Below are 13,571 nucleotides of genomic sequence, written 5' to 3'. Positions count from 1 at the left end.
GATATAGGATGGAGCTTCCACAACACATCTGTCTGCACAGCTGTGCTGGGGATGCAGGGATGCCACAAGGGACCCTGGAGGGGCTGACCTCCCCAGGCAGGAGCTGCTCCAGCACAGCAACCCTGTACTGAGCACATGGGGCTGGAGGGATGCACAGGGAGCTGGGGACTGGAGACATCAGCTGGGACCTGCCCTCACTTTTAGGGCCCCTGTCCATCACCCCTCTCAAGGGCAAGCAGCCAGGAGGCTGCCACACAGAAGCCTTCATCAGGGGGTTGCTGAGCAGCTCCATGCCTCAATTTCCCCACACAGAGCACAGCAGGGGGCAGGGGACGCTCTGAGCCTGCAGAGGGGACAGAATGCTCCCTGATTACTCCTGGGGTGTGCTGGGCCCTAAAGGAGTGGGTTCAGCACCACTTTTATCATCCTGAGATGCTGTCAGGGGAGGACATGGCCTCGGGGGGTGTGAGGAATAAAGTCCTGTGTGCCGAGAAGGGTAACGCGAGAGGAGTAATTCAGAGGGGAGGGTGACACGGTGGGGGCAGGATGGGGCTCGGGAGTATCCCTGGGCAGAGGGTTTGGGGGCGTTTTGCTCCCCTGGGTTTTTTTTCACCGTCAGGATTCTGAGCCGATGGGAGAGCGCTGCCTCCCTCTAGCGGCCCCGGGGCTCCAGCTCCCCGGGCTGCCGGCCCGAAGGGAATGCCGAGGGAGAAAGCACCCTTTGTCCGCGGCGGGACGGGGGCTGCCCTGAGGCGGGGGGGCGGCTGTCTGGCTTCTCACGCCAAAGGGGACAATGCACACAGCGGGTGTCTGCCCGCTCCGAGGCACTGTCACAGCCAGAAGGGGGACGTGGCCGGACGTCTGCGATCCCTCCTCAGCGCTGCATCCGCACCGCTGTCCCCACGCCCCACCCCCCCGGCCCTCCACCTCCAGGACCCGCTGCCCCTCAGATGGGGCTGGGGAAGGCCCAGTCCAGGCCCGCTTTCTCTCGTGACAAGCGAGGAGCAGGCACACCCTGCCCCCCTCTCCCTGGGTGTTCCGGCGCCACCTCCGTTCCCCCCAGCAGCTGCCCCGGAGCCGTCCCACGTGGCTCCCCGCCACCGAGCCTACGGCTCCCAAAAGGCTTTGCGGCAAGACATAGCCAATGGGAAGCGACCTTACTCGGGAAGAGCACTCCGCGGGGCATGCCGGGAGTCATAGTACGCCCGGCAGGCGGTAGGACCAATCAGAACTACACGTTCCAGAGTGCCGCGCGGGAGCGCAGACCAATGAGGAGCGGCGGTCTTGGCGCGGCACGCAGGCGCGCTGGCGCGGGTGGCCGCGGATTCATGTGGAGGTCAGGGGCGCTGTGAGCGGGGACTGGGGTGGGAGGGTGCGGTAGGGCTCGGGGCCGGGAGCGTTGCCGGGGCTGTGAGGGCGCTGGGACCGGGAGGTGAGCCGAGAAGGAGGCTGTAGATGGGAGCCTGGGCTCGGAACCAGGCTGAAAGGGGACCGCGGCCGGGAGGAGGCCGAGCAGGCGCCGAGCTGCGGCCTGCGGGCGGGAGCCAGGGTCCGGGCCAGGACCGTGGGCCGAGGCCAGGAGGGAGCCTAGCCGCGGCCGGTAGCGGAGTTTTGGCTCACGGGAAGCCTGTGCCGGGCTGGGAGGCCTGGGAGGGCGCGGGGAGAATGAGGTCTGGCGGAGAAGAGCTGGCCTGCGGGAGGCGACTCTGCCGGGGACGGGGGGGCTGGAGTGGGGAGCCGGGGTGGTTCAGAGGGGCTGGGGGCGGCTTGGAACTGTGGGGCTTTTCTGGCGGGGGGGGTCCACACAGCCGCAGTGCTGCGGAGCTTCAGGCTCTGAGGCCGGGAAGGGGACACATGGAGGAGGCTAAGGTGGCTGCTGAGGGGAGAAAGAGTCGCTGGGGGTTTCTGCCGTGCGGCTTGAACTCGTCTGTGGCTCTGCAGGCAGCTGCATGCCGGACCCCCTGGCGCTTGCTTAGTCGGTGTGTAACACGCCCTGGGTGTCGTTGCAGGAGGGACCGCTTAAAGGGGCTGGAACTGGAGGTGTGAAATGGCTGCGAAGGTGTTTGAAAGCCTTGGGAAGCTTGGCCTGGGGCTGGCTGTTGCAGGCGGAGTTGTCAATTCTGCTCTTTACAATGGTGAGTGGGAGAGGCCCAGCGCTTGCAGCTCACCTTCTGTCTCCTGTTTTTTTGGGTGTGATTTGGCTGCTTTTGCCCTTTTGTTGCTCTTGGCATCGGGGTGGGGGGGTGGAAACAGACACAAAGTCTGCAGGGCCGTTGTGTACCTTGTGCATTGCACAAGCAAGAGGGCTGCAAGGTCCTTTCTCTGGAAAGCTGTCAGCTGGGTGCTGCCCTCAGGAGCTGGACTCTTAGCTGCATCTTCTCCTTGCCCCCAGCCCCGGGGATCTAATTCACACTTCTGCTGTAGCCAAAGGCTTTCACTCTGCACCGCCTCGGGGCAGCTGAGGGGGAAGCAGTGCTTGATGTGCTCCTTGCTTTCTGCCTTCTGCAGTGGATGCAGGCCACAGAGCTGTCATCTTTGACCGGTTCCGTGGGGTCCAGGACGCGGTGGTAGGGGAGGGCACTCACTTCCTCATCCCCTGGGTGCAGAAGCCGATCATCTTCGACTGCCGCTCCCGCCCCCGCAACATCCCGGTGATCACCGGCAGCAAAGGTCAGTGCTTGGCCCCTGCGGCTGGCAGGGATGCTCTCACTCGTGCCTGCTTCCTTCTGCATGGGGAGATCCCACCCCCGTCCCAAGTCCAGCCTGGCGTGGAGTGAGGGATCACAGAATGGTTAAGGTTGGAAGGGAGCTCAAGGCTCAGCCAGCCCCAACCCCCTGCCGTGGGCAGGGACACCTCACACCACAGCAGGTTGCTCACAGCCACCTCCAGCCTGGCTGCAAACACCTCCAGGCAGGAGGCTTCCACCACCTCCCTGGGCAGCCTGTGCCAGGCTCTCACCACCCTCCTGGGGAACAACTTCTTCCTCACAGCCAATCCGAATCTTCCCACTTCTGGTTCTGCTCCATCCCTCCCTGACACCCTCAGAAGTCCCTCCCCAGCTTTCTTGTAGCCCCCTGCAGGTCCTGGAAGGCCACAATGAGGTCTCCTGGGAGCCTTCTCCTCTCCAGCCTGCACAACCCCAACTCCCTCAGTCTGACCTCACAGCAGAGCAGCTCCAGCCCTCTGCTCATCCTCATGGCCCTTCTCTGCACACCTCCCAGCACCTCCAGATCCTTCCTGTAATAGAGGCTCCAAAACTGGCCCCAGAGCTCCAGCTGTGGCCTCACCAGAGCAGAGTAGAGGCCCTGGTGCAGCTTCAGACTGTGTCTTGTTGCAGAGAGTGGCAGAACAACTTCCTGAAGGGAGGCTGTATCCAGGTGGGGGTTGGTCTCTTCTCCCAGGCAAGCAGCACCAGAACAAGAGGACACAGTCTCAAGCTGTGCAGGGGGAAGTTTAGGCTGGAGGTGAGGAGAAAGTTCTTCCCAGAAAGAGTAATTGGCCTCTGGGATGTGCTGCCCAGGGAGGTGGTGGAGTCCCCATCGCTGGAGGTGTTCAAGAGGGGATTGGATATGGCACTTGGAGCCATGGTTGAGTTAGTCAGGAGGTGTTGAGTGATAGGTTAGACTTGATGATCTCTCAGGTCTTTTCCAACCTGGTTGATTCTGTGATTCTATGGTTGCCTGGGAGAAGAGCCCAACCCCCACCTGGCTCCAACCTCCCTTCAGGGAGTTGGAGAGAGCAATGAGGTCTCCCCTGAGCCTCCTCTGCTGCAGGCTAAGCAACCCCAGCTCCCTCAGCCTCTCCTCCCAGGGCTGTGCTCCAGACCTCTTGCCAGCCTCTATGGATTGCTGTCTGCTGGCAAAACCCTGAGTGGTTATCTCTCACTCGGTGAGCCCTGGAGGGGACAGCTTCTGGAGCTTGCCACTGAGCCTGTGCCTGTCTCTCCCTGCAGACCTGCAGAACGTGAACATCACCCTGCGCATCCTCTTCCGGCCGGTGACCGCCCAGCTGCCGCGCATCTTCACCAGCATCGGCGAGGACTACGACGAGCGTGTCCTGCCCTCAATCACCACTGAGATCCTCAAGTCTGTGGTGGTGAGCTTGCTGGGGTCCCCTGGGCCTCTTCCTTTCCTCTTTTGAGACCTTCTGGTGTGGGGGTTGTGCTCCAGATTAAAGCTCCTCTGTCTACCCCCCGCCCCCCCTCCAGCCCCAGGCTCTTGTTCGCCATCCGGGAAGGCTCATTGAGGCGTGCTGCCTGTTCCCTCTTGTTGTGCCTGATTGGAGTCATTCTGGATGGGAAGGGATCCCTGTTTCCAGCTGTTAGCTCTGCTCTTCAGACACCCCCCTCCTCCTGGACAGGCAGCAGACTGGCCTTTTCACTTCTTGTGGGACTATTTTAGAGTTCAGCTCGCTGGGTTTGGAAGCATCTGCAGCTGATCACTGAGCAGCTTTAGTCCAGCACCTCCATGAAGTGCTCAGCTGGGCAACCTGCCCTGGGTTTGGAAGCATCTGCAGCTGATCACTGAGCAGCTTTAGTCCAGCACCTCCATGAGGTGCTCAGCTGGGCAACCTCCCCTCCAGCTTAAGCTTCAACCTGCCCTGGGTTTGGAAGCATCTACAGCTGATCACTGACCACCTTTAGTCCAGCACCTCCATGAAGTGCTCAGCTGGGCAACCTGCCCTGGGTTTGGAAGCATCTGCAGCTGATCACTGAACAGCTTTAGTCCAGCACCTCCATGATGTGCTCAGCTGGACAACCTCCCCTCCAGCTTAAGCTTCAACCTGCCCTGGGTTTGGAAGCATCTCCAAACAATCACTGACCACCTTTAGTCCAGTACCTCCATGAGGTGCTCAGCTGGGCAACCTCCCCCCCAGCTTAAGCTTCAACCTCCCCTGGGTTTGGAAACATCTCCAAATGATCACTGAGCAGCTTCAGTCCAGCACCTCCATGAAGTGCTCAGCTGGGCTACCTGCCCTGGGTTTGGAAGCATCTGCAGCTGATCACTGAGCAGCTTTAGTCCAGCACCTCCATGAAGTGCTCAGCTGGGCAACCTGCCCTGGGTTTGGAAGCATCTCCAGCTGATCACTGAGCAGCTTTAGTCCAGCACCTCCATGAGGTGCTCAGCTGGGCAACCTCCCCTCCAGCTTAAGCTTCAACCTGCCCTGGGTTTGGAAGCATCTCCAGCTGATCACTGACCACCTTTAGTCCAGCACTTCCCTGAGGTGCTCAGCTGGGCAACCTCCCCCCCAGCTTAAGCTTTAATTCCCAAGTCTGTCCATGTTTCTTTCCAAGTGCTTGTGGGAGCATGGGGAATCTGTCAGTTCCTGGGGGTTTCTGATGCCCACCCTGATTGCAGGCTCGCTTTGATGCTGGAGAATTGATCACTCAGAGGGAGCTGGTCTCGAGGCAAGTGAGTGAAGACCTCACGGAGAGGGCAGCGACCTTCGGCCTCATCCTGGACGATGTGTCCTTGGTAAGAATTCTTCCTCTTTGGAGTGCACCCAGAGAAGAGCAGTGGAGGCTCAGAGGAGGGTGGGCTGGAAGTTTGGATGTCTGGACTCTGTGTGTCTGCAGCTGCATGGTGTGGTGGTTACTGCTCAAGCCAGTAGCTCTGGTTTTGTCACGGGCTTGTGACCTTGAGCAAGCCCTTGAAGCTGCTCTGTGCTGGCTTGTGGGCAGGCTTGGCTGTTGCAGAGCTTCTGTAGCTCAGGTGAAGAGGAAAGGCTTCTGTGGGTGGTGGATCAGGCTGCACCTTGCTTTAGAGGAGGCAGCTGTTCCACAGGCACCCTGAGACACCAGCAGAATGAGGAGGCAGTGAAATGTGCACTCCTTACAGCATCTTTTTTCCTCTGAGGTATTGTTCTCCTGGCTGAAGTCATCTAAGGCTGCTCAAGGAGAGAGCTTTTCCCTCCTCCCTCCCTCCAAGCTTTGTAAATCAACCCTGCTGTAATTTGGTTTGTGTGTGCACCTCTGCCTGCCTTTTGGGACTTGCCAGGAAAGGTTGCTTTGAGGAGAGGGAAATGAGCTCTGTGATTTGGCTGGGAACATCCAGGGAGTCCTTGCAGGAAGGTGACTGTAGGAGGTTTTGATTCTTGGATTCTGCTGCTCTCCACTGAGCAGGAAATGCATCTTCCCCTGGCCCATCCCAGGAGCCTGCACTGCCCAGACAGCCCAAGCTGAGCACCCCAGTGCACAGTGGAGCGTGGAAGGTGGCTTGGCAGGCAGTGAGGCTTTCCTGCCCTGTGCACCCAGAGCACCTTCTGCCAGCACTGGAGCAAGAGCGTGGTGCATCTCTGATGCTCTGCTGGAGCTGCACTTGTGATGGATCCCTTGAGAGCTCAGAACTGGGAGGGGAGTCCTGCTTGTCCCACCTTCTGTTCTTGCAGGGATACTGCTCTCCACCTCCCATCCCAGTTTCACTGGTAACTGTTTAGGTGGACTTTGCTTGGTTTCTGCCCTGCAGACACATCTGACCTTTGGCAAGGAGTTCACAGAGGCAGTGGAAATGAAGCAAGTGGCCCAGCAAGAAGCAGAGAGAGCCAGATTCATTGTGGAAAAGGTACTTTGTCCTGCTGAGACACCTGAAACAGTGCTTGCTATCTCCTTCCTACTCTAGCTTGCAGTGAACATCCCACTGGCCTGGCCAGGAAACCAGGCAGGTTGAATGACAAAGTCACTTAGGGTCATAATCACAGAACCATTTGGGTTGAAAAAGACCTTGAAGATCATTGAGTCCAACCAGTCTCTTAAGTCTACCAAGGCTGGTGCTAAACCATGTGCCTCAGCACCACATCTCTGTGGCTTTCAAACACCTCAACAGTGTGGCTCTCAGCTCTGGGATGTGACTGTGGGATGGCTAAAGCCTAAGGTTGGTTTTGTTGGCTTCTGGAGTCTTTTTATCCTTTTACTACCATGTTGTGGTCCCCCCAGAGTGCTGAACAGAAACAGCTGCACAGAGCAGGGAGGAAACAGCACTCGTGAGGAGGATCAGTGAGAAAGGTTCAGGACTGAGATTTGGCAGCCCATGAGCCTGCTGTTTGTGAGCTGTGAGAGGGGGGCCGGTGTTTCCCGTGGTGTTTGGTACCATGGAGCAAGGGAGAGTTAGGTTGGACCTCGGGAGGAAGTTGGGGATTGTCTCCCCCTGCTGGGCACTGGTGAGGCCACACTCGGAGTGCTGGGTTCAGGTTTGGGCCACTCAGTCCAAGAAGGACACTGAGGGGCTGGAGTGGGTTCAGAGAAGGGCAACAAAGCTGGTGGTGGAGGGTCTGGAGAACAGGGCTGGTGAAGAGCAGCTGAAGGACCTGGGGTTGTTCAGCCTGAAGGAAATGAGGCTGAGGGGAGACTTCATTGTTCTCTACAACACCCTAGAAGGAGGCTGGAGCAGGTGGGGGTTGGTCTCTTCTCCCTAGTCTCAGGTGATAGGAGAGGAAATGGCCTCAAGTTGCACCAAGGGAGGTTTAAGTTGGACATGAGGAACAATTTATTGCTGCAAGAGTGGAGCAGGCTGCTGGGGGAGGTGGTGGAGTCCCCATCCCTGGAGGTGTTTTAGGCTGGAGAAAGTTCTTCAGAGAGAGAGCTGTTGGCCACTGGGATGTGCTGCCCAGGGAGGTGGTGGAGTCCCCATCCCTGGAGATGTTTTAGGCTGGAGAAAGTTCTTCAGAGAGAGAGCTGTTAGCCATTGGGATGTGCTGCCCAGGGAGGTGGTGGAGTCCCCATCCCTGGAGGTGTTCAAGAGGGGACTGGATGTGCCACTTGGAGCCATGGTTTAGTAGTCAGGAGGTCTTGGGTGATAGGTTGGACTTGATCCTTGAGGTCTTTTCCAACCTTATTGATTCTATGATCCAGAACTGTGTGGCCATGGCACCTGGGGCCACAGTGGTGTCAGGCTTGGACTCGACCTTAGAGGTCTTTCTCCAACCCCAACCTTTCTATGCCCTCCCTCCTCTCCAGCCCTTGTCTCCTCTGTTGCTCACTGCCCCTCCCCTCTGCTTGCACTCAGGCTGAGCAGCAGAAGAAAGCAGCTGTCATCTCTGCTGAGGGGGACTCCAAGGCAGCAGAGCTGATCGCCAACTCCCTGGCCACGGCGGGCGACGGGCTGATCGAGCTGCGCAAGCTGGAGGCGGCCGAGGACATCGCCTACCAGCTCTCCCGCTCCCGCAACATCACCTACCTGCCCTCTGGACAGTCTGTGCTCCTCCAGCTGCCCCAGTGAGCCTGCCCCTCTGCAGCCAGAGCGAGCCTGCTCACCTCCAACCTACCAGATCAGCCCTTTCCAGAAAGAATCATTGGGTTTTTTTTTCTGTTGTGGTCTCCCTCCTGGGCCTAAAGCCGGAGGGGGGCAGGGGAAGTCCAAACCCATTCTCCGGCTCTTAAAAGTGAAATAAAACCTGAAGGCTCTGGACAGCAAACCTGCATTCCTCCCATCAAAGGTCAGAGCAAGAGCCTTCACTGACCATCAGGCTAGGCTTGAGAATTGCCCCTTACCAGGCAGTTTGAGCAGCAGGAGCAGAGGCTTCACCTGTTCACTCCTGGGACAGCAGAGGTAGCCCCAGGTGACTCCCTGACCACGAGGCTCCCTCTGTCAATCAGGTTTTTCCACTGCGATGCTTCAGTGCCTTCAGGCTGGCTGAGCCAGGGCTGTTCAGAGACTTGCAGGTCCTGGACCATGGCACAAGGATGCTCCTCAGGGCTTGCTCTCCAGTCAAACCAGTCTTGTTTCAGGTGTAGGGGAGAGGAAGAGACATCTCGGTGGGCGGGAGAGTGGCTCCGCTGTGCCCGGGTGTGAAGCGCAGCACTGGCAGCTGGAGGCAGAGGTCAGGTGGAGTGAGCACAGCAGAGATTGACTTTCTGCAGTGGAGAGGCTTCAGGCATGGAGGAGAAGATACTTCCTCTGCAGGAAATAACTTCTCATGGACATGCCAGCAGTGGGACATCTTCCCTCCCCCTTGCTGCCACGCACTGCTCCGTTGGCTGCAGCGCTGGCTCTGTCACCACGAGGTCAGCTGCGGGTGGCACCTGGGACGAAGGGCATGACTGGGTGTCCATGGCATGGCTCAGGCAGGCAGAGGGGGGCAGAAGTCTCTGGTACATCAACACTCTTTTTTTTATCTGGGGAAGCTGAATGGTGAGGAGGATGTGATGGGTTTGAGATTGTGTGAGCAGCCTTCAATAAATGTCACTGTCCCAAGTGGGGTGCTCTGGGCTTGGATCCCTGCCCCAGGTGGGGTGCTCTGGGCTTGGATCCCTGCCCCAGGTGGGGTGCTCTGGGCTTGGGTCACTGCCCCAGGTGGGGTGCTCTGGGCTTGGATCCCTGCCCCAGGTGGGGTGCTCTGGGCTTGGATCCCTGCCCCAAGTGGGGTGCTCTGGGCTTGGATCCCTGCCCCAAGTGGGGGGCTCTGGGCTTGGATCCCTGCCCCAAGTGGGGTGCTCTGGGCTTGGATCCCTGCCCCAGGTGGGGTGCTCTGGGCTTGGATCCCTGCCCCAGGTGGGGTGCTCTGGGCTTGGATCCCTGTCCCAAGTGGGGTGCTCTGGGCTTGGATCCCTGCCCCAAGTGGGGTGGGTCTGGGCTTGGATCCCTGCCCCAAGTGGGGTGCTCTGGGCTTGGATCCCTGCCCCAAGTGGGGGGCTCTGGGCTTGGATCCCTGTCCCAAGTGGGGTGCTCTGGGCTTTGGTTTGGGTTGGGTTTTTTCCCCCCCCTCAATGATAACAGAATCACAGAATGCCAGGTTGGAAGAGAGCCCAAGGATCACCTGGGCCAACCTTTCATAACTCAGAAGAGTGAAGCAAGACAGCTCCTGGTGCCTGTGCCAGATGATTTTGCTAAAGGCAGAGGCAAGCAGGTCTTGCTTGTGACCATTTAAGGCCTGAAATGTGATTGGTTTCATTTGGGGGCTGTATCCCTGCCACACAAGGTAAGGCTGAGAGTGTTTTGAGGTTATTGGGAGGGGTTTGAACAGCCTGCCATGCTCAGTGCAGGATGGTCACTGCATGTATGCCACATCTTCCAGGGTGCTCTTGGTGCAGCAGGGTGATGTTGGAGAGAAGAAGGGGTTGTGTTGGACCAGATGACAACCTCTCAGTGAGCTCCAAACCTGCTCTCTGGCTGTCAGGAGGCTCTCTACTAGCCTGGCACACCAGTACCTCCTCACAGTACCCTGGTAGGGGTTGGCAGGGACCTATGGCACTGCACCAGGGGAAGCTCAGGCTCAAAGTGAGGAGAAAGTTCTTCCCAGAAAGAGGAATTGGCTGTTGGAATGTGCTGCCCAGGGAGGTGGTGGAGTCACCATCCCTGGAGGTGTTCAGAAAAGGCCTGGAGCCATAGTTTAGTTGTCAGGAGGTTAGGTAAATAGGTTGGACTTGATCTCTGAGGTCTTTTCCAACCTTGTTGACTCTATGGTAAGTCCAAGCCCCCTGCCAAGGCAGGGTCACCTGGAGGTCATATAGGAATGCCTCCAGGCAGGTCTGGAATGTCTCCAGAGATGGAGACTCCACCACCTCCCTGGGCAGCCTGTTCCAGTGGGCTGTCACTCTTACAGGAGTTCCTCCTGCAAGTAAAGATGCTCATAGTGTGTCTTATCCCTCAGCAGCACACTCTTGGGTGGCTGTCATCCCTCCCCTGAGGATGTTGAGCCCTCAGGAAAGCTGCTGGGGGGGTGGGCTTCTTCCCACACCGTACAGCTGCTTCATTCTGGGTTGCTGCCCTCATCCCTGGCAAAACAGACTCTCCAGGGTTTTTGTTCTCCTGGGCAAGGTATGTTCCTGCAGTGGTGAGGTGCCTGAGCTTGCAAAATATTTTAAGCAGCTGAGCAGTCAGGTCCAGAACTCCCAAATAACTTCCAGACCTCTTCCTCCTCCACTGCTCTGCTGCTTTATTCTTCTGGTTTTACCACTTCAGACACTTCTAAGGAAACTTCCACTCTTCTCCCAAGGCTCCTTTTAAACCCCCCTTAGTGTTTCCTGCCTTTTGCTGTTAGTTTCATGCTCCAGGTGTTGGGCTCAGCCCAGCGTGGCTGAAATCCCTCCTCAGCTGCTGTGGCTCTGCATTTCCCTCGCCCTCCAGTGGGGTGTTTCCAGTGGAGTGTGGAGCGTTTCCTGCTGCTCCTGCTGTTGGCCTCTCTGGAGGAGGTGTCTGAGGCTCTAAGGGTGGCTCCTGGGGTTAATTAATCACCACTTCCCCTGCTTTGGGGGCTAACTCTTTTCACAAATGTTCCCTGGCTGTTAACTGCTCCTTTCTCCTCGCTCTGCTTGCTTAATGCTTAAAGCTGCCACAGACTCAAGGCTTCAAAGCTGCTCCCGGAGCTGTCACTGCCTGGGGGCGTGCTGGCTGCACCCCGTGGTGTTGATTCTGTGTTTATAGCTGCTCCTCACCGTGTGGACCCTCCAGCTGTCTGGCTCCAGATGGGAACAGTGCCCCTACAAATCAGGACAGGGCCTGAGTATCCCTGTGTGGACTCCACAAGGATGCTGGGTGAGGCAACAAGCCTTCTGCTCCTGCTGTGCAGCGCTGAGAGAGCCCTGCCTGGCATCCTCTGCCAAGCCTCTCAGGTGCTGGCAGGGCTCCTCAAGGTAAAAGCAAAACAGGGAGCTTGTGCAGTCAAGGACTGGCCTGCCTGGCATTCCTGGCCAAGGCTGGAGTGCAGAGAGCTGAAGGCTGAACCTGGCTTCCCAGGGCCCTTCCCTGGCAGCGCTGGGGAGGCGTTAGCAGGGTGTGAGCCCTGGCTCCCAGCGCTCTGCTTGTCAGGGCAACAGAAAGAGCTGCAGGCTGGGGGAAGATGAAGGCAGGCCGCTCTCAGAGCTCCAACAAACAAGGTGTCCCCACCCTCCCTCTCCCTCTCTGGTCTTTCTAACCTTGCTGCTCTCAATCCAGCAACAAACACTTGCTCATGGAACTGGAGTGCAACCCGGGGTGGAGAAGCAGAGAGGGCTGAGGTGTGTGGCCTTGCAGTGGGGCCAGAGCTCTCACCAGCACCACACCAAGAGGAATCTTTCCATTTCCCAGCAAGTTGTTACATTCAGCACCAAAGTCTTGGGCCTGGGACTCTTTGGGTGAGTGGTTGGAGGTTGTAGCTTTGCTGCTACCCATGAGAGATCATGTAGGCAGGAAGGATACTTGGGAAGAGGTGACCCTACTCAAGGTGAGATGGATGTGAGCTGAGGAGCAGCAGAGGCTGGAGCCGGGCCGCTCTCCCACCAGATGGCAGCAGCAATTCTCCCTGCAGGGGAAGGAAAGCAAAGGCAACAGGAGGGTGTCCCTCAGCCTCCCGTGGGGACAGGTGAACAGCGAGGTCACTCTGCCCCGGGGCAGAGGGCACAAGGAGTGAATGTAGAGAAGGGCAAACACAATAGCACAGTGCCTGGGTGAGAAGGGGAAAGCAGGTGCTGGTAGGAGAGCTGCCTGAAGGGCAAAACGAAAGGGACAGGCAGGAGTTCATACTGGAGAGCCCAGTGCTGGTAAAGGCTTGGCAGGTGTTGCCCTGCAGTTTGTGGCCCAGCAGAGACCTATCCCTTGTGTTTCTTTGAATGCAGCCCTCAAATAACAGGCACCAGCTCTGGGGCAAAGGGCTGCTGGAAATGTGCAATGGAAGACTTGCTGGGGGTGACTGAGGAGCCCAGCATGAGCAGGACTGCAGCTCTCCCTGCTGCCAGAACACATCTCCCACTTGGGACCAAAAAGCAGCACTTTGGTGCCACCTTCACACAGGGAAGGGTAGGGGTTGGAAGGGACCTGCAGAGAACATCAAGACCAACCCCTCCACCAAGGCAGCTTCACCTAAAGAGAGCCACACAGGAATACATCTGGGTGGGTTTTGAATGGCTCCAGAGAGAGAGAGAGACTCCAGCACCTCTCTGGGCAGCCTGTTGCAGTGCTCCACCACCCCTGAAGTAAAGCAGCTCCTCCTCATGTTTAGGTGGAACTTCTTATGTTCAAGTCTGTGCCTGTACTCCTTGTCCTGCCACTGGACATCACTGAAAAAAGATTGGCCCCATCCTCCTGACACTCACTCTCGATCAGCATTTAGGAGATCCTCCCCTTCTCCCTCCCTTTCTCTTTCCCTCCCCTTTTCCAGACTAAAAAGACCCAGTTCTGTGTCTTTTCCCAGAAGGGAGATGTTCCAGTCCCCTCATCACCTTCACACACCTGCAAGCCAAAGTGAAATCTCCCTGCCCCCCACTCTGCCATGGCAAAAACTTCCAGAAAGGTTTGGGTTGGTTTTTTTTTTTTCCCTGGGAGACTTTGCCTTCTCCTTCCTTTCATGCCCAATGGAGGAGCTCAGCTCTGCAGCAGCAGCTGGGCCAGCCTGCTAGCAATGTTCAGACCAGCCAAACAAGCTTTTGTTCAAGATAAACAAACAGGAAATTGCCTGATTTCCTCTGCATGCTCAGCCTCTCTCTCTCCCTATTTAATAGATAACCAGCCTACCTGACCTGTGAAGAGAAGATGGAAAGCAACCCCAAGGCCAGGCGCCCTAGAGCAGGGGGCACCTGCAGCACAGCTGGGGCACTGAAATGGGCACCTGCTCCCTGCCAGTCCCTGCTGCACCAGAGCTGAAGCTTCTGCAGGTAGGGGAG

The 13,571-nt window shown here is 57.8% G+C and overlaps 1 protein-coding gene across 2 annotated transcripts; it reads left to right on the top strand.

The window, feature by feature from the left end:
* The first annotated feature begins 1,270 nt into the window (after positions 1–1,270).
* On the top strand, positions 1,271–9,189 carry PHB1 (prohibitin 1). 2 transcript variants are annotated; one of them, XM_068166383.1, is made up of 7 exons: positions 1,271–1,336; positions 2,010–2,135; positions 2,509–2,670; positions 3,954–4,096; positions 5,359–5,475; positions 6,466–6,561; positions 8,002–9,189. In XM_068166383.1, exons 2-7 carry the CDS (start codon positions 2,048–2,050, stop codon positions 8,212–8,214), a joined length of 819 nt encoding a protein of 272 aa, XP_068022484.1. In that variant the 5' UTR covers positions 1,271–1,336; positions 2,010–2,047; the 3' UTR covers positions 8,215–9,189. The 2 variants fall into 2 exon arrangements, with proteins under 2 accessions (XP_068022484.1, XP_068022483.1); XM_068166382.1 differs by lacking the exon at positions 1,271–1,336 and adding an exon at positions 1,354–1,432.
* The last annotated feature ends 4,382 nt before the right edge of the window (positions 9,190–13,571 follow it).

This window comes from Melanerpes formicivorus, unplaced genomic scaffold, assembly GCF_026170545.1.
Source record: "Melanerpes formicivorus ecotype bairdi unplaced genomic scaffold, bMelFor1.0.p_v2 SCAF_100, whole genome shotgun sequence".
Classification (NCBI taxonomy): Eukaryota; Metazoa; Chordata; class Aves; order Piciformes; family Picidae; genus Melanerpes; species Melanerpes formicivorus.
The sequence above is the reverse complement of the archived record's forward strand: the minus strand, read 5'-3'. Positions and strand labels throughout refer to the sequence as shown.

Bases quoted from the DNA above. Each gene is read 5' to 3' on its own strand.
- PHB1 (XM_068166383.1), top strand. From the start codon at position 2,048: ATGGCTGCGAAGGTGTTTGAAAGCCTTGGGAAGCTTGGCCTGGGGCTG. The intron at 4,097-5,358 runs GTGAGCTTGCTG...CCCTGATTGCAG, and splicing joins AGATCCTCAAGTCTGTGGTG to GCTCGCTTTGATGCTGGAGA. The intron at 6,562-8,001 runs GTACTTTGTCCT...GCTTGCACTCAG, and splicing joins CCAGATTCATTGTGGAAAAG to GCTGAGCAGCAGAAGAAAGC.